The sequence below is a fragment of the Pogona vitticeps genome, chromosome 1 (assembly GCF_051106095.1).
Source record: "Pogona vitticeps strain Pit_001003342236 chromosome 1, PviZW2.1, whole genome shotgun sequence".
NCBI lineage: Eukaryota > Metazoa > Chordata > Lepidosauria > Squamata > Agamidae > Pogona > Pogona vitticeps.
The window spans coordinates 45,029,374-45,054,209 of record NC_135783.1 but is presented as its reverse complement, the minus strand read 5'-3'; the positions used below and the strand labels follow the sequence as shown (position 1 = coordinate 45,054,209).

General features: G+C 39.1%; 1 protein-coding gene across 1 annotated transcript in view; it reads left to right on the top strand.

Moving 5' to 3' along the window:
* Nucleotides 1-24,836, top strand: part of DNAH8 (dynein axonemal heavy chain 8) — a 143,813-nt gene that overhangs the window by 99,793 nt on the left and 19,184 nt on the right. The window contains exons 64-78 of the mRNA XM_072994358.2: nucleotides 594-770; nucleotides 1,308-1,475; nucleotides 1,730-1,942; nucleotides 3,284-3,421; nucleotides 4,775-4,902; nucleotides 5,580-5,751; nucleotides 8,857-9,012; nucleotides 11,305-11,460; nucleotides 13,142-13,324; nucleotides 14,755-14,860; nucleotides 18,510-18,762; nucleotides 18,871-19,061; nucleotides 21,971-22,092; nucleotides 23,657-23,775; nucleotides 24,360-24,562. Of these exons, the coding sequence (XP_072850459.2) occupies nucleotides 594-770; nucleotides 1,308-1,475; nucleotides 1,730-1,942; nucleotides 3,284-3,421; nucleotides 4,775-4,902; nucleotides 5,580-5,751; nucleotides 8,857-9,012; nucleotides 11,305-11,460; nucleotides 13,142-13,324; nucleotides 14,755-14,860; nucleotides 18,510-18,762; nucleotides 18,871-19,061; nucleotides 21,971-22,092; nucleotides 23,657-23,775; nucleotides 24,360-24,562 (2,485 nt within the window). The remainder of the gene's footprint in view (nucleotides 1-593; nucleotides 771-1,307; nucleotides 1,476-1,729; nucleotides 1,943-3,283; nucleotides 3,422-4,774; nucleotides 4,903-5,579; nucleotides 5,752-8,856; nucleotides 9,013-11,304; nucleotides 11,461-13,141; nucleotides 13,325-14,754; nucleotides 14,861-18,509; nucleotides 18,763-18,870; nucleotides 19,062-21,970; nucleotides 22,093-23,656; nucleotides 23,776-24,359; nucleotides 24,563-24,836) is intronic.

Below are 24,836 nucleotides of genomic sequence, written 5' to 3'. Positions count from 1 at the left end.
ACAGCCCCTAATGCACAATCATTCTAAATTTGTTGAGCATGTGTGACCTTCTTAGCAGTTATTGTCAGTGCTTTAGTAGCTGACTGTATGAGGTGTGGCAGATCTTGTGATTTTGTTACTTTCCGAGTTGTTAGAGTTTTGCTTCTTTTTTCTGATGTGAAAAGTGGGGAGGAGATTTTAAAGAACACTTTCCTCTGTAAACAATGATTTTTTTTTCAGAGAAGTCTTCATATAAAGGTGATGGTAGAAGTATTTGACTTTTAGGAAGCCTTGACCCAAATAAATGTTGTTTGTCCTCGATTGCACTATTGTATTTGTACCAGAGTTCTGCCTATTCTAAATCAGCTTTCTTTGGCCTCAATAATTTTACCACATTAATTGAAGGGTAGCAACTTCATTCCCCATTGACAAGCATGCAAAGACTTAGGAAGGGGGCAGGTCCAGGAGAGCTTGGCTGGTAATGAGTCTATCATGATTTGGCTCCCAACTCCATTAATGTTGTAACTTTGCCCTACCCCATTCCAGGTTTCAGATGCTTTGCTGAAAATTACAACATGGCCTTGCATTTTAAAATTAATATGATTTTATTACAGGTGCTGGCAGAAGTGACAGTAAGTGCTGAGGCTTCTGCCAAAGTGAAGAATGAAGTCCAAGGTGTGAAAGACAAAGCACAAAAGATTGTCGATGAAATCGATACAGAGAAAGTGGTAGCAGAGGCCAAGCTTGAGGCTGCTAAACCAGCATTGGAAGAAGCTGAAGCTGCCCTGAACGTGAGTGACACTTTCTGAAGAATGTGGTTGAAACACCCACAAGTGAACAAAACAATAACCAAGGACATGAACCATGGAATATAGAGAATGTACTGCTGACTGTCTAGCTGTGTCATAAGCACTTCATATAAAATACCTTTTGAATTGCTGAGGCAAATTAGGAGATCTGTTGAACATGAAGCTAGTTTGAAGTGGTTGCCTTGTGAGCTGTTTATTGTTTGATACTATTTCCCAAGTTTGATTCATTTCTTTGATGACTACTTGTCTTGCTTTGAGAGGCTCTGTGCACCTTCATCAAATAAGTTTCATTAAGAATACTTGACTGTAGCAGATTTAGGAAATAGATTTCACAGTCATTCTAGTCTGTTAAAATGGCATTTCCATCATTTGAATTTCTGGTGCCTCTTCTGGAAACTGGTGGTTTCATTAATCCACATACAGTTTATTGTTTACAGAGATTTCAAGTGAGGGTTGATAGGACTTCCCAGTAATTGTCAAGAATGTTATTCAAGCAGTAAATTATTTTTTCCTTTGCAGACCATCAAACCAGCAGATATAGCAACAGTGCGGAAACTTGCCAAGCCACCACATTTGATCATGAGGATTATGGATTGTTGCTTGTTGCTGTTCCAAAAGAAAATAGACCCAGTTACTATGGACCCAGAAAGACCTTGTCTGAAACCATCCTGGGGCGAGTCTTTGAAAGTAAATAACATTTCTGTGCTTTTAATGCTGCAAAGAAAGCAATGGCTTGAGCCCACAGGTCCCTGGTGTAAGCAGAATACCCTCTGCAAAGATGGCATTCCCCAGCTTCATGACTCCAAACTACATCAAATGTTATTCAAGAGGAAATAAGAAATATGCATATAAACAAAAAAGTAGTCCTTAGAAAGGAAGAAGGAAAAAAATCATTCTTGCATTTTTATTTTGTTTTATTTTATTAATCTGTTTATTTGCAGTTAATGAGCGGGCCATTTCTTCAGAGTCTTCAGCAGTTTGCCAAGGATTCCATCAATGAAGAGACAGTGGAGTTACTGCAGCCTTATTTTCAAATGGAAGATTATACTTTTGAGAATGGTAAAAAAGTCTGTGGCAATGTGGCAGGGCTACTTTCGTGGACACAGGCCATGGCAATATTTTATGGCATAAACAGAGAAGTTTTGCCTCTTAAGGTAAATGATATTAATTGGTTTCATACATATGTATCTGAAATTACTGCAAGGAAAAGTGAACATTGCAGTGTCTTCTAGTATGTCTCATTTTTCTGTGTTAGGCATAATGGAATCAGAGCCATAGAACCTCCATATGTCCCACTTTCATGCTCCACTTGCAACCTTACTAGTTTTATCACAATTGTTTCAACTTCCTTTAAAAACCTGACTGATGTGGTCAGTCACCTCAAATATTATCCTTTGATTTAAAAAAAACATATTAAATTAATTATTTAGTTAGTTAACAATTACTTCTCATAGCAAGTCTAAATGGGGTCTTGAACTATGTACAGTTTGGCAAGGAATAATACTGTATAATAAATTAAGACATTAAAGTTCTTCATTTAAAAACCAACATTTTGAAAAATATTGTGAAGTCTAGAATCTAGACCAGGGATGGCTAACCTATGGCATGCTTGCCACAGCTGGCACGCAGAGCCCTTTCTTCTGGCACGTGAGCCATAGGTCGCTACTCCCCCCTGCCCCCCCCCATGCAGCCAGACCTCATGAGGTGGCTGCAGTCAGGATTCCCCCTTCCGCTGCCACTTCCGGGTCCTCCAGGTCCGTCGCCATGATTCCCCCTTAAACCGGCACTTCCAGTTCTGGTCTTTTGGGTTCGGCACGCCACCCGCTGTTCCCCCACCCCATTTTGTGCATGGAAGCCCAAAAAGGTTTGCCAACACTGATTTGGACTGTCAGTATGAGTGGCCCAGAGTCCAAATAAGGGGGGGGGGGGGCAACCTCTGTGTAAAATTTTGAAATAAGGCACTTTCCCTTGATCAGAGATCCAGAACTTCCAAATAACAGGGACCATGACATTATCTGCTATCTCCTCATGCTTAGCTGTAACCAGCAGTTGAGGTTAAAATGGATTTTCCCGAGAATTATGTATTTTTACATGCTATCCTTGTTGTAAAGATTATTTGAGGGTGATCTGATTTTGAATGAGCAATTAAAAATCATTTAGAAAAGACTGCCTCATCATTTGTTGATGTGGCTGGATCCAGCTGTCTGCATTTTTGGACCTCTCTTATGGCAGTGGGAGCTGTTATGATGAGTACCGTACACTTCCACAGGAACCACTACACTATCATGGATCTCTTACTGTCTCATCTTAGTTGTGACTTTAGTTGCCCTCTGACAGGGAGTGGTGAAGCAAATAATTTGTTAAAACATATCCCGTTAGCTAGCTACCTACCTTATCTAATTAGTAGTAGTTTCCCTTCACATTCATGTACTTCTCTAATCATAAAGAAAAATCAAAGATGATGTGTAGCTGTTGAAAACAGTTTTTATTTTTAGACTAACTTGGCAAAACAAGAAGGACGCTTGAAAGTAGCAAATGCAGAATTAGCCAAGGCTCAGGCTTTGCTCGATGAAAAGCAAGCAGAACTGGATAAAGTGCAAGCGAAGTTTGATGCTGCAATGAAGGAGAAGATGGTAAAATAAGAATAGTTTGTAAGCTGTAGCTATAAGGTTTTGTTCTTGTGTTTTTGACTGCTTACCATTCCAAGCCTTTACTTGTTTGGGGTGAGGCTTAGAAATTATGGTTAACTTCCTTCTGGTGCCCTGCTCACTCTTGTGTTTCTGTGATGCCAATAGGAGCATTCCATGATCTGAACAGAAGTAATACATGAACTCATAGTGTCAGGATGGTATCTTCCCCCTTTGCTCAGATGAAGGTCACTAGTATGTGGCACTCCAACTGCTGACGTGTGTGATACTGAAACTTTGCTTCCACCCTAGCTGACAGCCTACACAGAGGCCTGCAGGAAAGACTCTTTACTTCCCTTTGGACCAGAACCACTTCAGGAACCTCAGTGGTCTGAAAAGCAGATTCTGTATAACATTTCTAAAAAATAAATATGCTTTTTAGACTTAACTCTCAGGCTACCAGAATCAGAAGGAGTTTTTGGGCAATACCCTAACTTCTCTGTGGAGACAAGGTTGTTTGGGATAGGGCACCTATCTACACAGTTAGGTGTGGGCAACCGTCATATGGGATAGTGGTCTAGAATGCTTTAATGAAACCCAGCCAACTGCTCCACTCATTCACTCATGCTGCTCTTTTTCTTCAGATAGAAGAAAAGCTGAAGGAAAATTTGGAGAAGAGAAGTGACTCTGGCACTCTGGCAGGCTTATACCACTGTGCCTTCCTATTTCTGACTGTGTTCATTCTCTGTTGGTTTGGAAAGGCTTCACACTCTCCTCCCCAACATTCCCTTGATTATTTCATTTCTGCACCTTCTACTACTTTGCATAACAAATGCAACTCTCTCTGCTCTGGAAAAGGAGCTAAGCCAAAACAGTGGTTACTAGGGCCTCACCCATACTCCTTGTTTGTCACCTCGTACTGTGCTTACCTCACAGAACAAGGGACAGTCCCCTCTCTAAGGTTTGCCGCCTTCCATACAGTTGACTATTTTGGCACTGGCCTGCTTAGACAATTAAAGCAACATAGCTGTGGGTGGGTGGATTGGTTTGTGTGTGTGTGTGTGTGTGTGTGTGTGTGTGTGTGTGTGTGTGTGTGTGTGTGTGTGTGTGTGTGTGTGTGTGTGTGTGTGTGTGTGTGTGTGTGTGTGTGTGTGTGTCCATTCACAATAAAGAATTTTCAGCAACCTGTTGAAAATAGTGCAATATTTAGTCTTGAGACCAAATCTTGCAACTATTTATGCTATAAACATCCTCGGCAACAAGTATCTGTCTCTATGCTCATAATTTCTTTTAAAGTACATAACTATCTGCATTGTCATTTACAAAAATATAAAATGACTTGGCACTTGCAAATTTCAGGACCTCTTGAATGATGCAGAAACGTGCAGGAATAAGATGCAGGCAGCCTCTGCACTTATAGATGGCTTGAGTGGGGAAAAAATTAGATGGACTCAGCAAAGTAAAGAATTCAAAGCCCAAATAAACAGGTATGACATATGTTTTAGAAATACAGCTGGAAAGAATTTGTTTTTGCAAACTCTATTTAAATTCCTTGGGAAATATAGGTAATGTGAATTCATTCAAAAATAGCTAAATATCAGTCTTCAACCAGCAGAGTTAGCCCCCAGTGAACTGGATGGGACTTGTTGACACTGTTATTTCTGTTCTTCCATCATGATTAAATCTTCACCTTATCAGCTATACAGCGAAAAAGGATATGACTGTCTCCTCTTCAAGAATAAATCCTTTCATTGTGGGGAAGTGGGTAAATGAGCAAAACTAGACCCTTCAAAATTGTCTTCTTGCTTCCTTTTGTGATATAAATCTGTGCTCCGGATTCGGAAGGTTGGACAATGCACAGCACTGCTCTGGTTTTCTGTTGTGCTTTTGATCAGCCCACAGAAGGAAGCAGTGCTAATGGAAACCTCATTCACTTCAGTACTCTATCATTTGGCTTCTAAAACATTTGTATATGTCCAAGTTTATAACTGGATATAAAATAGCTGTCAAAGTGCCTTTAATGTGTTTTTTTCTGAATCCTGCTATCATTAATTCAGTTTATGAGAGTTTTTTTTGGGGGGGAGCTTCTCCCACATGATTTTTAAAAAAGAATAATCAAAAACTCAAAGTGTATTAATGAAAAAAATCCTTATTTTTTTTCTAGACTCGTAGGAGATGTTTTACTCTGCACTGGCTTCCTTTCATACTGTGGCCCTTTTAATCAAATATTCAGGAATCTTTTGCTTAAAGATTTATGGGAGACAGAGATGAGAGTCCGGAAAATCCCTTTTACTGAAAACTTGAATCTCATTTCAATGTTGGTGGATCCTCCTACGGTAGGTCCTACATCTCTCTTCTGAACCTCTAATTTTAATCCTTTCTGTTGTTTAATTTTGAAACAGAACTATACAATGTGAGCTAATGTACAATTGATGAAAAATAAAAACAGCCACTGCTGTGTAAATGGAATTGCACTTTGTTATTGTTATGTGCTATCACATCACTTCCTATGTACAGCAACACTAACAGGGTTTTGAAGGTATGTGAAATATTTAAGGAGCGGTTTAACCTGTTCCACACTGCAAGTGAATTTCCATGACTTGAGTGGGAATTCTAACCTCGGTTTTCTGAGTCCTAGTCTGTCATTCCTCCCACTATATCACACGGAGTTTTCATTTGTTACTGCTTTTTTGTCAGTGTTATCATTTGTAAGTAGGCCAAACACTTTTTTAAAGTTACAGGGTGGTTTGTTTTTTTCAGAATTAGTCGTGTTTACTTGTTATTGAAAAGTGTTACTTTGAGTTTTTAAAATTTTAGGCCACTTTTAGTTTTTTGTGGTTGTTGATTAAAAGTTATGTTGGCACTAATGTATTAATGATGCATTACATTACTTATTACTTCTGAATAATGTAATCACCTCAGAATAAGTGTTGGTGTCATTTCAATTGTTTCTACTCTTCCAATTAACCACACAGATGCACAGCCATCCTCTATAGCAGTGGTCTTAACATTTGGTCTATGGACCCTTGAGCCAAGGTGAACAATATCCAGAGGTCTGGAATTTGCACATGCCCATCTCTTTATTTTACTTCTTGATTTAACTACTTTGATCATTCATCCACCACTGGCATTACAATTAAGACATGAATGCAGATATGTACACCTGTGGAGTGTTAGATTGTCAACATAATGCTAGCAATTTTTTTTAAAAAATACAAATAATACATTTACAAAATATTGGATTAAAAACAAGGTCCAAAGAAATTAAGTATAGTCACAATTTCAAAAACTTGCATCATTTCAATTAACCATATGGGTCTTCAAGCATTAGAAAATGGGTCTTTACATAATGTTTCCTCAACTTTCGGGCTGCTGCAAATCTGGCTACTTGCTCTCTTACTGCTTTTTTAACATCAGACTAGAGATAGTTAATTTTATTTTGGTCACTTTTATCTAGTATATCCTCTAGCAAATTTGATATTGTTTGTTCTAGATTCAAAATATAAAAAGCAATGCAGTAAGTAATGTTATACACCCTTTACTGCTTGAGCTCCACATATACAAAAACATGAAATCTTAGCTCCAACAATGCTTTTCTAAAGGCAGGGACTGAAAGTTCATGTAAACAATTCATAATTCTATGGGATAATTTTAAAAAGAACAAATAAAGGGAAAATAATGAAATCTTAATTGCATTCAGATCTTGCTGAGTATAAAAAATCCTTCAACTTCTCTTTTATTAATGTGTGGCTCTGTTCCAAAGTTCTTCTTTGGAGGTCTTGTGGAATTAAATCAAAAGTTTGAATTTGTCAATCACCGTTAACCATCCAGGTGTTTTGCATAAGCCTATCTCAGTATGTGGTGGTGCTGTGGGATAAACTGCTGAAGACTCTGTGCTGCAGGGTCAGAAGACCAGCAGTCGTAAGATCGAATCCACACGATGGAGTGAGCTCCCGTTGTTTGTCCCAGCTCCTGCCAACCTAGCAGTTCTAAAGCATGTAAATGCGGGTAGATAAATAGGTACCACCTTGGTTGGAAGGTAACAGTGTTCTGTGTCTACTTGTGTTGGCCACATGACCACGGAAACTGTCTTTGGACAAACACTGCTTCTATGGCTTGGAAACAGGGATGAGCACCGCCCCCTAGAGTTGGACACGACCGGACTAAATGTCAAGGGGAAACTTTACTTTTACCTATCTCTGTACCTTGAGGTGGTGCTCCTCCAACCCTCCCCCTGCTTTTTTCTTACAAAGTTAGGGAGGGGGATACTGAAAGCCCTGTCTTGCCATATTTTTCAACTAAGTATTTTGTGCTGGAGGCCCTCAAAGTATGGCAAAATAGGGCACAAAGCCACTTTCAAAGCGGCATTTTGGGAGTGCCTGGAGGGGCAGGAGTTCTGCATACCATATTTGCTGTCTCGGGTGCCACATGTTTCCCACTGCTGCCTTACCAAGTCTGTCTCAAGAGGCCAATGAACCAGTCACAAGAATACATTTCCCCCTTTTTGTATAAAATAAATGGTATGCAACATTTTGTATGTGTTTTTACACATACACATTCAGAGAGGGGATCCATAGCTTTCATCACATTGTCAAAGGACTCAGTGGTCCAGAAAATGCTCTAAGATGAGTTCAATAAATGGCATTTGTCCAAAGTTTTTGTTTTTGCAATTCCGTAACTGCTGGTGTGTCATGTTCTGTTATCAGAGTTATTTGACACAGAACATGTTTGCTACAGCAGCAACAAAATTCTCAGGTTTTCAATGCTCAAATGTTACATGTGAAAATATCCTCATAAATGGGAAAATGGGTTTAGTGGGAGCCCTGTTGAAGGATAAAGGTGAGAGAGGACAAAAACTAACATACAGTGATGTCTCGCAAGACGAAATTAATTCGTTCCGTGAGTCGTGTCATATTGCGAAAATTTCATCTTGCGAAGCACGGTACTAACGGTTGTGCAATTTAAAACAACCCAAAAAAGGGGAAACAATCATTTTGCGAAGCACGGCCATAGAAAAATTCACTTGCGAGTCACCAAAATAATTGCAAAACACTTTAATCTTGAGAGTTTTTCGTTGCAGGAGGCATTCGTCTTGTGAGGCATCACTGTACATGTTTTTAACAGCTTCATACAAATTTGCTCAGTGTATGCTCCATGCCTCTCCGTATCTTTTATTGTTTGTCTATCTATTTAATAGTGGCCAGATTCTCTGAAAGGCACGAGTAAATATGAATGTGATTTCTGCATATGTATATATGCATGTATGCCATGTATGCATAAGAAATAAATGAATGGCAGCAGAGACATATGGATATAGAGATCTATATGCAGTGGTCTGATGTGTTCCATCTTATGGGTGATTTGCTTGCTGCAAACCAGTATTTCAGAATTAAAGCATACAAAACTAAACCATCTGTTGACTTCCCTCCCCCCATGTCCAGATTAGTGAATGGAACCTACAGGGGCTTCCTGGAGATGAACTCTCAGTTCAAAATGGCATCATTGTCACTAAGGCAACAAGATATCCACTTTTAATAGATCCACAAACCCAAGGAAAAACATGGATTAAAAATAAAGAAAAAGACAATGAACTACAAGTAAGTCCCCCAAAATGGCTAAGGGTGCTTTATATTCACTTTCCCCTTTAAATATTTATATCAGAGTGAGCAGTGGGGGAAGATATTGGCTAGCAAACTACACCAAAGGCCTGGAAATAACCATTATTTGTTTTTAAAGTAAAAAGTAAACTGCATGTGTCTGGGTAGGGACTTCTAGTTTATTTGGTTTTGTTCACTGGGTTGATGGTCATAGGGGATGCCCCAGTTCAGGAGTGGAGTTGGAGAACAACAATAACAAACAAACAAAAATTATTGGAGGATTCTGTGGTGGTCACGTGGGCTAGAAAAATGCCTAAAGCAGTATATACGTTTCTTTGGGGGGGAAAAGACACTGTTAATGGAAATAATGCCATATGTGTTTGTATTAATGGCTCATCTAAACTAAACTCTTTTGGAAAAAGTGTACCACTTTGCTAAACTTTATGCCCTTTGATGTTGCTTTCCAGTGATGCACATATGCCTTTCTTGGTGAGCACATGTTCCTTTTCACCTTGCATGCTAACATTATGTATTTAGTATCTTATATTGGCCACTGGTCCCATCACCTCCTGGGAAATAGAAGGGGAAGATATGGAGGCAGTGTCAAATTTTATCTTCCTGGGCTCCATGATCACTGCAGATGGAGACAGCAGCCCTGAAATTAAAAGGCGCCTTCTTCTTGGGAGGAAAGCGATGACAAATCTGGACAGCATCTTGAAAAGCAGAGACATCACCTTGCCAACAAAAGTCCAAATAGTCAAAGCTATGGTTTTTCCTGTCGTGATGTATGGAAGTGAGAGCTGGACCATAAAGAAAGCAGACCGCCGAAGAATTGATGCCTTTGAAATGTGGTGCTGGAGGAGGCTCTTGAGAATCCCCTGGACTGCAAGGAGAACAAACCTATCAGTTCTAAAGGAAATCAACCCTGAGTGCTCACTGGAAGGACAGATCCTGAAGCTGAGGCTCCAGTACTTTGGCCATCTAATGAGAAGAAAAGACTCCCTGGAAAAGACCCTGATGTTGGGAAAGTGTGATGGCAAGAGGAGAAGGGGACGACCGAGGATGAGATGGCTGGACAGTGTCTGCGAAGCAACCAACATGAACCTGACACAACTCCGGGAGGCAGTAGAAGACAGGAGGGCCTGGCGTGCTCTGGTCCATGGGGTCACGAAGAGTCGGACACGACTAAACGACTAAACACACACACACATCTTATATTGGCCTTAACTGAGGCCACACTGGGAAGTAAGAAATGCTCAGCCTTCCAAGGAAAGCAGTTTTAAATAGTCTGAAATGTGTTAGTACATCCCTTACTTTTGCTTAGGAACCTTGGAGTTTGGAAATCTCCAAGCAAAAACCTCATGAAAATAGGAACAAAGAAAGGTGTATGTGTTCTGGCTTCAGTCATTTACTCACAGGCCGAGCCTCAACTCCCCATATTCAAAATGGTAATAATAGTTACTTGGCACAGAGAGTTATCATGAAGTTAAACATGGAAACAACTGTAAAATATTTCACATTCACTATGCACAGACCTATATATGTCTACTTATGCACTTAATTCCTTGCTTGTCCTATATTCACACATGAGGATGAGGAATTGCAAAATTATTCTCCTCACAATTATTCTCACTCCCATGGTTGGACAAGGTATTTTGTGGAGCTTTCAACAAGAGAAGAAAATGAGAATGGATTTTTGCACAAATTAAGCAAAATCCTATAAATAACCAAATAGCACTTTAAAACAAATGGCACAAAATGAAAATAGCCACTAGAGATGGACTTTTTATATTCTTATTCCTGAAGATACGAGTATGAATAGTAGTGCCACAGGTGCCACAGAGGTCCATTCCCTCCCCCTAGAAGCAGCCGGTCCACTCAGTGTGTGGCGCTTGGCTCCATTGTCATTGTGCCAATGACAAAAGGAGCCCCATCAGCTATTCCCCACATCCCTGCACAGATGACCATTCTGGTGAGGCTCCTTCTGCCATTGGTGTGACGCGAATAGAGCTGAGTGCTGTGCAACTAATGGAGAGTGGACAGGCCAGTTCTGGGGGGTAGTGAATAGACCTCTGCCTACAGGGCATGAAAATTCTTCTTCGAGTTATTTTGTCAAGTCGAGACAGCTTAATTCAACTAGGATAGAGAATTTAGTGAATATTCTTTACATAGAACTACTGAGTTCAAATAATCTTATTTCTAGTGAGGTTTATAAGATTGTGGCCTAAATTACTTTAAAAAAATTGCTAACTATCCTTCTTCCTTTAAGAATGAACCATTTCTATTTCAAAGGTTACTACTCTGAATCATAAATATTTCCGTACACATCTGGAAGATTCCCTCTCTCTGGGAAGACCACTTTTGATTGAGGATATCAGTGAAGAATTAGATCCTGCTCTAGATAATATATTAGAAAAGAACTTCATTAAATCAGGAACCTCTTTCAAGGTTAGTTACCTTACAGAAGAGCAGTAATAAATTTTATTTATTGTTTAAATGTCTGATAAATGGTTACTGTTCTGTATTCTAAGGAGGCAAAGGAAAAAAAAAACTGTAGCCAAACTAGGGAATGTTTCCTTTGCATATGGCCATCTTCTTCTCTAATTAAAAAAAGAGAGAAAGAAAAGTGGATAGGTTTGGGGATTGTCATCATTTACTTCCCGAACACAAATAGGTTCATCTCTAGATCTTGTTATCCTCTAAATCAGTGGTCCCCAACCTTTTTTGAACTGCCCACCAGTTGAGGGTGGGCTCATGGGTAGGCGGGGTGTGCTTGTCAAGGGGAGGGGCACGCTTGCACGCACGCGTGCAGGGGTGGGGTGCACTTGCACACATGCACATAAGGGTGGGGCACACTCACGCACATGCGCACAGGCGTGGGATGTGCTTACGGAGGGTCAGGGCTCCCATGTGTGCGGGTGGCAGGCCATACGTGTGGGTGGGGTACATGGGGGGAAGTGCATGCAGGGGGATCTGTCTCCGCAGCCCAGTCCTGCCATGGCCACGGACTGGCACCAGGCCACGAACCAGGGGTTGGGGGGCTCTGCTCTAAATGTTATGCCTGTGGGCAAATCCTCAGTAGCCTTGTTCTTGTTACAGCCCTGGTGTCTTAGCAATATTCTCAGTACAATTGGTGCTAAGCACTAAAATAATTGATTCACCAAAGCTCATGTTCTGCCAGTATGGTCTGCCCTGGCCAATGAGAGAAATCCTTGTTAGAGATACAACTGAATAATCATCAATCTCTTGAAATGGATCTGTGTAGCTGGTGAGGAATAGAGTTCTAATATGCCTCTCTAGCAGGGCAGGCCTTCCTAATAGGCTTAGTGAAGTGGCTGCATCAGAGAACAGTAGCAACAAATCTTCTAGTTCCACTTAAACCTGAGATTCTAGATGTACAGTATCTACCTAAAAGTTTCCCCAAAGAGTCTAAGCATTGTTTCACTGAGAAAACGAAAGGGCAACTCACAACATAGTTGTTTCTCCCTATACTGTCAAATAGAAATAATTGGCCTGCTCAGTAGAGGAGGAGTGAAGATGATGCAAGAAAAGTGTAGAATCCTCTTTCTTCTGACTCTAGTCTACTTATCATAATGGATTTTCCTGGGTTTGAGAAGGATCTATCAAAGACATCTAATAAATATCTAATAAATATTTCTGGCAAACACATTAGAAAGTATTACTGAATATTGCATTATTAAGTAAGCATTAATTGGGTTTCTACCCTTGAAATAAAGTATACACAATGAAAAATGTATGGTTGGTAAGAAAGTTGAAATATACCTTAAGCAGACATATTACAATATGTTTTTCAGACTTTTTCTTGTTCATAATTGTCATAATTCTCCCTGATAAAAAGTAATGGGAGAGGAACCCACAGAATACATATTGCCAGTGATTTAATGAAAAACAGGGCAAGGAGAGAAACTTGATGTTATAATCAAAGATTATATTAAGAATGATTTGTTATAACCAAGTCAATTCAGCAAATGTAAATGTGCATGAAGAATTGTGTTATTAAATAAACTTGGGTTATTTCAATTGTTCAGATCATCCTCAGTTTTAATTTTTTCAATAGTTGATTGTGCTAATTCCAGTGCAATAAAACTAAATATGAATTGCTATTTAGGTCAAAGTTGGAGATAAGGAAGTAGATGTCATGAGTACATTTAAGCTTTACATTACTACAAAATTACCAAATCCTGCATTCACTCCTGAAATCAATGCTAAAACATCAGTAATTGATTTTACTGTTACAATGAAAGGTCTTGAAAATCAGTTATTGAAGAGGGTGATTCTTACAGAGAAACAGGTAAGGTAACAAATGACAATGAATGATGTACTAAAAGGATAATGAAATAATACTGCTTAGTTGAACCTGAAAATTTGATTCAGAAATGCTGTTTACAGTTCACTAGGTTATGATAGCTTGAGGTAGTGATGATAGTCTTTGAAAAGGACTTTGGGGGGAAGAAAACAAAAACAGTATGTGACTTGTAAGATAATTTGTGGGTTATCTGTCAAACAAAGTACTTGTGAATAAAAGGTGATAATTTTGTTAAAGTTATTTGTCCTCTTGATTTCTCTGGGAATCTAAGGGAACTGAGATACAATATTTCACCCTAAAAAGTTTTATTTCAAGAAAGAAAACATAAGTAGAATGTACAGTGGGATCTTGACTTGAGAACTTAATCCGTATTGGAAGGCGGTTCTCAAGTCAAAAAGTTCTCAGGTCAAATCTGCATTTCCCATAGGAATGCATTGAAAACCATTTGATCCGTATCTGCTCTTTTCCGTCCATAGAAACTAATGGGAAGCTGCTATTCTGCCTTCGACCACTAGGGGGGGATATTTTGTTTCTTTTTTTCTTAGGTCAAGAAAGGTTCAGGGAAGGCAGGGAAAATACAGTCCAGGCAGTACAGTACCAGGCAGTCCGAAGACTGTCTCCCAATCCACTCTCTAAACGCTGGGAGGAGTGAGGAAGCAGACAGGCACCCTTTTCACTGGCCAACAGTTAACTGAAAGTTCACATTTTGCACTTTCCCTGCCTCCCACATGGGTTTTTTTCAGTTCTTAACTCAAATCTAAGTATGTAAGTCAAGTCAATATTTTCCTACGAGAGTGGTTCTTAAGTCAAAATGTTCTTAACTCGAGCCGTTCTTAAGTCAAGACCCCACTGTACCAATTTTCTAAGTGTTATGTTTGCATTAAATTTTATGCATGTTTCATGACAAATGTAGAATTCTTAGCTGTGAACTCCTCTCCATTGTGGCACGAAACAGGAATGGAGAGAAAGGTTATCAGGGAAAGTATTTGCCAAAATTAAAAACTAGAAGCAGAAGGGAAAAAACTTAACACTTAAACACTTTCTTCAGCCACCTCTTTTTCACTGTTACCAGGCTGATGGTCCAAAATATATATGGTGATTTCTTGGGAAAAATAGCATTGCAAGAGGGCACCTCCTTCTCACTTCTTGTTGTGTACAATCACGGAAGTGCAGTTTGTAACTCTATATTTTCTAATGAATGTACTTGGTTGTATAAGATTATAAGGAATCAGCATGTGGAAGAACTGTTATGGACTGAGCTTTGAGCAATGTCTCAACCCCGCTTAGTTTAAAAGATTGTATGATAGATATATGAAAGTTAAATGTGCAATTCTTGATAGCTAGGGATTCCAGCAATTGCCTTTTCATAAAGCAATACTAAAAAAAATCAGTGTTTGTCTTAATATTTATTATAGGAATTGGAAGCAGAGAGAGTTAAGCTGATGGAAGATGTAACTTACAATAAAAGGAAAATGAAAGAACTAGAAGACAATCTTCTTTATAAATTAACTGCAACTAAAGGTATTGTACTGATTTTCTTTAAAACTTATTTTTAATGTTGGCATTCCTCTTCTTATAAAGCATATGGACACCTGTATTTCTTGTATATGGTGTTAAAGGATCTGTGTAAAGAAACTAAAGGAAAACAAATGGATGATATTGTAATAACAAAAGGAATGCATCAAAAGACTGTGGAAAATGTTAAAAATAAAATTAAATGGTGGAAATACAATCAAAGTGACAAATACATGGGCAGTTCCAGTAATTAGATAACCAGTTGGAATAATAAATTGAGCCCAAGGTAAATTAGAAAAAATGGATTGAAAAATGCAGAAATTAATTAACATGCATTACACACTGCATCCAAAAAGTGATGTGAACAGATTATATTTAATGTAGAAAACTGGAGCTTGTGGATTACCACAAATGAAATAGGTAGTAGTAGAGGAAGAAAAAAAGAAGAAGCTTAAATGATTATATTAATAGAAGTAGAGAAAAATTATTTAAAGCAGTGAAAATGGAAATAACCCTGAAAATAATAGATATGGAGTCTGAATATAAGAAACAACAATTTGAATATAAATTATATAGCTGGAAAAATAAACCCATTACACAGACAATATCTAAGAAATGTTGATGGAAAATATGACAATAACCTAACTTCGGCATGGCTAAAAAAATTGAGGACCATCAAGAGAGAAACTGAACGCATGATCTTTGCTTCACAGGAACAAGCACTCCAAACAAATGTCATGAAAACTACCATGTTTCTCCGAAAATAATAATTTTTGCTCCAAAATGCATTAGGGCTTATTTTCAGGGGATGTTTTAATCTTTTCATGTACAACAATCTACATTTACTCAAATACAGTAATGTCATCTTCTAGTTGGTGCACAATGATGGAAGGGCAGGGTTTCACTTAACTGATGCTTATTTTTAGGGTAGACTTATATTACGAACATCCTGAAAAATCATACTGGGCTTATTTTCAGGTTAGGTCTTATTTTCGGGAACATGGTGAAATTCAATATCATACTGCAAACAGCAGATCTGTGAATGTTCAAATATTGTGCAAACAGGCTGCAAAGTTAAACATGATAGAGTTGCAAAATTAATACACTAGTCATTATGTAAAAATAAATTCCTATAGCATCCAAGAATCTGTGAGAACATAAGATAAAGTATCAGAAAACAACCAAGTTAAGATCTTATGGAACTTTTGGATTCAAATGGGCAGATATTTTCAGCATAATACACCAGACAAAACAGTTATAGAACAAAGAACTGTCTGGATAATTGACACTGCAATTCCAGGGAATGCCAGAGCTGAAGATAAAGAATTGGAAAAATTAACAAAATACAGAGACCTGGCTATATAAATAGCTTATTTGTGGATAACACATATTTCATCATCAGGGCACTGGGAACAATGGCTCAGAATTTTATAAAACATTATAATCAGCTGCAGATCTCTGAAATAACACCATCAGAGCTGCAACAAAGGACAGTATTGGTAACAGCATACATATTACACTAATATTTATCTGATACTTAGGTTTTTGGTTAAAACTTGTATTTGTAATATATTATGAATCAAAGACTGTGTCTTGTATTCTTAAATAATAATAGAAGATTACATGTGAGGGTAAAACATTCTAGCTCAGCCTACTTCTTCATGTCTTCTTTTTATAGATACAAGGGCAGGTTGTTTTATTTTTGTGTAGCAGATTATGCTGTATAAACCTATATTTGCCACTTTTAGCTGTGTTGTCTGAGGACACAGGTTTAAGGCCTAAATCACTAGAAAAGCTTGTCAAGCATCCTCATACATTTGCATATGCCCTTCCTTTCCATATGAACATGAAATACTGCCTGTGCAAGGTGATAGTAACTATAGGGGGAGTTTCTATTTGGAAAGAGTAAATCTTGAAGCAAACTACCTTCAGATTTCCTTGAAGACAGAGCAACAGAAGCTGTCCTTTCTTCTTGCAACAATGTGTGGAAAGTTAACTTATGAACTGTCAGCCCAGTTATTCATCTAGTCCAGGACGTCTGTGCTCAAGGTCTTACATAGAGAGATTTCCCAAGCTTTTGTCTAAGATCTTTTCAATGGAGCAAGCCAGGGTTTCAAATCGTGTGCTACAACATTAAGGTTTGATATAGATACTGTACATTGAGACCCAGAAAATCCCATGTTTGTTTCTTGCCTCAACTATGCTGAAGCCCCCTGCAGCGGATAAACAGTACTGGAATTGTACTTGCCCACAAAAGTATATGTACTGGTAGATTTTTCTGGAATCATACTATTTGTCCAGCCATTTGAGGCCAGATATGTCCTTCTTTCTAACTGTCTTTTTTCATTTAAGCTAGTCCTTTCATTTAAGATACAGAGAGAATCCTTTTTGTTGTCCCCTATGAAAGACAGATAGGGACATGGTGGCACTGTGGGTTAAACCACAGAAGGCTCTGTGCTGCAAGGTCAGAAGACCAGCAGTTGTAAGATCGAAGCCACATGACGGAGTGAGCTCCTGTTGCTTGTCCCAGCTCCTGCCAACCAAGCAGTTTGAAAGCATGTAAAAAATAAAGTAGATAAATAGGTATCACCTCGGTGGGAAAGTAACGGCATTCCATGTCTAGTTTGTTGACTTCTGACAAATGCTGGCTCTATAGCTTAGAAACGGGGATGAGCACCGCACCCTAGAGACAGACATGACTGGACTAAATGTCAAGGAGAACCTTTACCTTTATGAAAGACAGCCCTCATACTGGGATTAAGTGTTTTTATAATTCCCTCATCATAAGCAGACCTCAAGGTACTATTTGGATTATACTTTCAAAATCCTCTGGATAGCAGGCAATTGGGAGCTGTATCCCACCCTGAACTTTTGCCAACTTTGGTTCATAGTTTCCCAAGTAACTGGGAAAGGAAACAAGTTGTATAGCAGTGCCATTAATTGTTTTCCCTCCAAATTCCAGAACTCTTCATTCTTGGAGGTTCACCTGCCAGATCCACCCCTGCAGATATCTAAATTGTGCTCACCTAGAGAGAGCCCAGGTTGGAAGGTTTCATGGCCTGGGATAGGCCAAGATCCATATGAGCTTCCCATTATAAAAGAAGATATGGGCCCACTAGGCCATCCCAAAGAAGCCTCAGGTGAAGCTCTCTCCCTTCCCCAAAGAAGGGATCAGGGAGAAAAGAGCAATGCTACAAGTCTTTCAGGGGTGCTCAAGAGCCCTAGGAACCAATTTTATATCTTTCTTGCTTTCCCTCATCGGGGAAGATGAAGGAAAAACAAAATCAGCTGTACAATCCCTTCCTGATTCTCTTTCTGCAGAGAGAACAAGTAAAGAGAGCCAGGTGTCATCAGGTAAAGCTTTAAGAGGAAGGAGAGGGGCTTTAAGTATGAAGTGCCTGCTTCTGACATCACTGAGGCTAAGGATGCAATCCAGCCCTTGAAATGATCTATCTTCCCTAAATATAGAATAAGCAATCAGCATGGTTCCCAGACATCTGTTATTCTGTTTGTTTTATGGCTTGGTCTATACTTTTTATTCTAATTAAACTAAATTCTCTGTCAGAGGAAAAGTTTGTTTTCTCACATTGCCTTTTGTATACTGTGCTGAAAATTCTAAAACTTCATTGTTAAACCTTTCTTCTGTGGCCTTTAGGTTCTTTAGTGGATGATGAATCATTGATCGGCGTCTTGAGGACAACCAAACAAACTGCCACAGAAGTATCTGAAAAATTGGAAGTTGCAGGAGAAACTGAGAAAAAAATTAACACTGCTCAAGAGGAATATCGTCCTGCTGCTACACGAGGAAGCATTCTTTATTTTCTTATCACTGAAATGAGTATGGTCAATAATATGTACCAAACATCACTAGCTCAGTTCTTAAAACTGTTTGACCAGTCCATGGCTAGGTAAAAACAACAACAATAACCACCTTTACAAAGCCAGTGTCTTTCTACTTTTCACCCACTTTCAACATTCATCCATTGGTTTCTTTTTTTGTTCCTTTCTTTCCTTAGATCTGATAAGTCTCCTATTCCACAGAAAAGGATATCAAATATTATTGAGTTCTTGACATATGAAACGTTCACATACTCCGTCAGAGGTTTATATGAAAACCACAAATTTCTCTTTACATTGCTTCTGACATTAAAAATTGATCTTCAGAGAGGTCAGGTTAAACCAAAAGAATTCCAAGCACTCATTAAAGGTAATAATTTATGTCTGAATTCTTTCTATCTTGTCCAAAAGGCTTGTAATATGCTACATATTTTGCATGTCGTCTTCATGACAATTTTATATAAATTAAAGAACAGGCAACTGCTTAAACCCTTTGGAATTAATAATCAGAGATTTGATACCGTGTGTCCTTCATCAGACTCGATCCTGTGCATCATCATTAGCTTTTAGTACAATTGTTAAGATAAACATGATGATTTAATCAACTTTTAAATCTTAGTAAGGTGTATCTGCATGTGCATTGATTTTATAAGTCAGTGGTTCCCAACCTTAGGTAACCTTGGATTGCACTTCCCAGAAGCCTCCACCAACAGTTTTGCTGGCAATGGTTTCTGGGAATTGCAGTCCAAGAACACCTGCGTTATCCAAGGTTGGGAACCATAGATATAAATTAATATACACAGATTAATCCTCTTGATGTCAATGAGATTATTTGCATGCTGCTATATATAGGATCATGCCTCAAATGGTAAGTCTGAAAAACTACTGTAACTTAACATACAGATAAAACAGGAAGGCATGGTTCCCCTAAAGAGAGAGCATTATTTCACTTCAGGAAGACTGGATGCTTTGTGGTATAAATGGGTTTTTCCATGGGTTTGTTTGTGTTTTTCTGTGTGTATTATGTCCATATTCATACACATTCTATTAGAAGTGGAAGAGAGGGGAACTATGGAGGGGAGAAAGCCAAGGGGCAGTTGTGGCCCTATACAGGATGCACTATAGTTCTGGTCAATGCTGGAATATGGACACCAACATCCTTCTGCAGCATGAATGCAGTCTTCCAGCCCAAACATGCCTCCCATCCAACTGCTGTGACAACATGTTGAGGCAGCCTTAAGGAACAGAAGATTCCTATTTTCCATTTTTCACCTTTGAGGTAGAGATCAAAAGCCTCTGCTTCTAATTTTGAACTAGGCAGAGAATCTAGTGACCTCTGGAACTGTGATGTCTTTATATTTATCAAGATTATCATTTGAAAGCAAGCAATGATGGAAACCCATAGCTTAAGGTACCTCAAATGTGTTTGCGGCATATTTTAAATAATCATAAGGAGTGGCTAGCAGCCATTGCCCTTGCTATAAGGACTTTTTTTTTCCATTTTATCACTGAGTGCTGTAAATGTTCAAGTACTTAAAAGCTTTATAGGAGATTTGACTATTAACCAAGACAGTGCTACTGATGGAGACTGACATTACAAGACTTTGCTTTGGCTCTTGTTTTGTATTAGTCATGGAAAATAGACTTTTTAAAAGGACATTATTAATAAAGGAAAGTGTATTTATTGCACAAAATTATAGAATTACTTATAATACATTGTCCTCAAAGATGTTAGGAGAATGAATTTATTCAGCAATCAGGTATATGCTTATGAAAATAGGATAATTAAGAGTTGCAAACAATAAGCATTCAGGCTATGATGACTGCAAGAGCCTGTTTTTTATTATTGATATGGAAGTTAATGGCAGGAATGCAAGCATTCATCGTACTCTATTAAAATATTTCAAATTAATCATATGAAAAGAAAACACAAAACTATTCCTGTACCCATGTATATAATATACCCAACCATTGCTTTTAGTGAAATATTGTTCTTGTAACTATTGTGACACTTACTAATGAGTTAATTTAAAAGCTTTCTGGGCAAGATGCTCCTTTGTTTCTGGTGTGCCAGGTGATTGCTGTCAGCATAATGGCATATTCACGCAAGTGTTACACCTAACAAGCAACATAAGAGCAGTACATCAGTAGCTATGACAGTTAAAGCTAATGGATTAATATCAGGAAATACTCCCTCAGTGTCCTTGGAAGGACTGAGAGCTCCTATCAGTTACAACAGTGTGCAGTGCAAATACCATAATATTACTACATGAAAGGAAAGATAATTGGTGAATATTTCCAAAGGAATATTTCACATTTAAAAAATAAAAATATATATATAACAGTAGAATGCAGCAGTGGCTGGTCCGTTAGAGTAACAGGGGTGCTGCCACTCCTCACACTAAGGTTACTACCAGCCAGCTCACTCCTGCTTGCCTCCTTATCAAATGCAAAGGGTCAGAGTCCCCACTGTGTGGGCACTTTCTGGCCTTCACCTATGCATGTATGTTTGTGTATGTTGTATTCCTTTTCACCCTACCTCTGTCTGTCACTCCCAGCTTAGCTCACCTCTGCTGTGGTTGACCACAATGGGCTGCTGGTAGCAATGGTAGCAATACTGTGTCCAGTGCTTTAAGAAGGATGCTGACAAACTGGAAGTTCAGAAGAGGGCAACGAGGATGATTGGGAACGAAGCCCCATGACGAAAGACTGAAAGACCTGGGCATGTTTAGCCTTGACAAAAGAAGACTGAGGGGAAATATGATAGCACATTTCAGATACCTGAAAGCCTTTCATATAGAGAAGGGGCAGGATCTGTTCTCAATCATTCCAGAGTGCAGGACACATAATAATGGGCTCAAGTTACAAGAAGTCATATTTCATTTGAATATCGGGGGGGGGGGAGAAATCCCACCTGTTGGAGCAGTACAACAATGGAACCAGGAGATGATAAGCATTCCAACACTGGAGACATTCAAGAAAAAAATTAGGCAACCATCAGATATACTGTATTTGATTTGGATCCCTACATGAGCAGGAGGTTGGACCTTTTGGGCTTATCGGCCCTTTTGAACTCTATGATTCTGCATAAGAGACATTTGCAGTGAACCAAGGCATACTTTTTCAAAGAGCTTAGAATACCAGTGTTTCTATGGAGACCACAGCATAACCTACCTGTGAACTTTATTAAATTTGCTTGCTATGTTAGCCGGTGCAGTACAGATCACTCTTTGTCTCAAGAATATAACAATGCTAGCATTGGCGTTGCTTTTCATCTAGGTGGTGCAGCACTGGATCTGAAAGCTTGTCCTCCCAAGCCATTCCGATGGATTCTTGATATGACATGGCTCAATCTGGTGGAACTGAGCAAGCTACCACAATTCTCAGAAATTATGAATCAGGTGGGCTTATTTTTAATTATTATATTTCCATATATTGCTGCTCAGACAATAGCACCAGAGACATAGTGTACATATCCTCAGGTTCTCCATGGGACCTTTGATATAATGGCATACAGACTCCTCACAAAGGAAGACTTCAACCAGCATGTGTTTATTTCACAGTGCCCTTTTCCGGTCTCTGTAGCAGTTATCCCTTCAATTCTGTGCTTGACATGCCTGCGAGGTCCCTTGGAGTGTCTCTTTTCATGCTCTTCAGCAGTGCCCAATGTACAGCTGGTCTAAAAGTCAGTTGCTAGTTTTCCGGCCAGACTGGCCCATGAGCCTTCTGACTCCACAGCCTGAAGTGTATCATGCAGCTGCTGGAACTTCCACAGGGTGCTTCTATTAAAGGTGCCTTTTCTGGATAGGAGTCAGGTGCCTTTTTTGCTCCTCTGGAAGCATGAGCTGTCTTTGATCAGGTCTCTGGGCAAAGGAATGTCAGGGAAGGTTGGTCTGGGTGCATTAGATTTCCATGTGGAACTGCCTGTAAGGCCCTAGCTCGCCTGTAGCACTGCCTCACTCTTTCTCACCATGTTCTTCCTCAGTTCCTCCCTTTTAGGACTCTGGACCCTCCTGCCAATTTCTCTCTTTCTATAGCCTTGTACTCCTGCTTGTCCCCTAATCTGATATCCCCCTAGTTCTGTCTTTGGAGTCAGCTGCTCTCTCCCGAATCTCATATCTGGTGGATGGGTCTCCATCCAGTTTACCTTCAGATGTCAGTCTGCCTAGGGTTACAGAGGTCTAGCCCCTACTAACGGCAGACAGGACTCACCCTCCTTCCCTGGAGCCACCTTACTCCAATTGTGTGGCCACTAGAATCTTTCCATCCATTGGGGGGGGCAAGGAGATCAGTGCAGAATAGGGTGCTTCTCTGACCTTCTTGCACATGGTCATTACTCATACAATTTGGTAGTTTTGTATCTTAATTATACTTCGTGTCATAAGATAGACACAAAAATAGTGCAGCATATTTTCCTATTACAGTGGTGCCTCACATAGCGATGTTAATCGGTGCAGCAAAAATTGCTGCAAAGCGATTTCATCGCTATGCAATTTTTAAAAGCCCATAGGAACGCATTGAAACCCCTTCAATGCGTTCCTATGGGCTTAAAACTCACCTTAAAGCGAAAATCCTCCATACGGCGGCCATTTTCGCTGTCCGGTAAGTGAGGAATCCGTGTGAAAACACAGCGGGTGGCCATTTTTTTTACCCGGCAGCCATTTTGGAACCACCGATCAGCTGTTAGAAAATCATCGCTTTGTGATAATCAGTAAGCGAAACAGGGTACAGATCATCGCAAAGCGATTTTCCCCATTTAAAACATTGCAACGTGATCGCAAAAAGTTCGTCGGTATGCAGTTTTGTCGTTAAACTGGGCGCCCATTAAGCGAGGCACCACTGTACTTGATGTATTTTGTATTAATAACAATTACAAATGAAGCTTCACGTCAATGTATCTTTCTAGAACTGTTGTGAGCTTTCTTTAATAGCAAAATGTGACCGTTGCTTTTGGTACATACTTAGATCTGTCGTAATGAGAAGGGGTGGAAAAGCTGGTTTGATAAAGATGCTCCAGAGGAAGAAACTATTCCTGATGGATACAGTGACTCACTAGATACCTGCCGTAAACTTTTGCTTATCAGGTGAGAAGTAACAAAAAACTTTGGCATTACTCATTTCACAATAAATTATTAGTTCAGTTCTAAGAGTGTTTTGTTCTAGACACTGGCTAAATGTTCATGTCTAGGTAAACCAGCTTGTGTCTTGCTGACTTGTGGATTGTTGTGTCGACACCATGGCCTGTTAGCTAGCAAAGTACCACATTTAGAATCTATGCTTTATTGTTGGCTCACCAACTCTGGCTTCTTAAGCCATGGCTTATTATTACATCTGAACTCAGAATTATGATTTCTCCCTGGATGGTGCCCCATGCTACTCCTCCTGAAACAAACTGGGAAAAGGAATGTAAGCATTAAAAAATCATTAAAAAGAAAACAAATTGTGAATGGTTTATTATCGGCTGGACAAATTATGGCTAAAGCAATATATTATGATTAACATCAACTAAGTACAGTACTGTATATGATTAACAAAAACCCATAAGCCAGAAATGTAAATGCAGTCATCACGTTTCATACACTTCTCACATGCAGTCTACAATGCTGTATTCAAGACCTTGAAATAATTATAAATAGAAACAACACTCACTGAATATCTTTGTCCCTAGGTCTTGGTGTCCAGATCGCACGCTTTCGCAAGCCAGGAAGTATATTGCTGATTCACTGAGTGAGAAATATACAGAGCCAGTCATTTTAAATTTAGAGAAAACGTGGGAGGAAAGTGATAAAAGAACACCTCTCATATGTTTCTTATCAATGGGATCTGATCCAACTATCCAGATTGATGCATTGGCCAGAAAACTTAAGCTAGGTATAACTGCAATATTTTTATTCTTTAAAACAATTTAATTTTAGAAAATCATTTTACTAAGTACTCTGCTTTCTCCCGTACTAATTGACTCTTTCTTGAGGTATAGAAGGCTTAAACTATACAAGATAGTTTTGGTGGTTCTGCTTTTAGCTCAGTAATCATCTGTGTAGAGAGTCAAAGAATACAGCTTTTTAAAAAGGGCCTGATATTGTTTTATTCTTTAAGTCCTCATTGGTGATCAAAGTACTTCATACAGGCAGTAAAGAAAACTCAT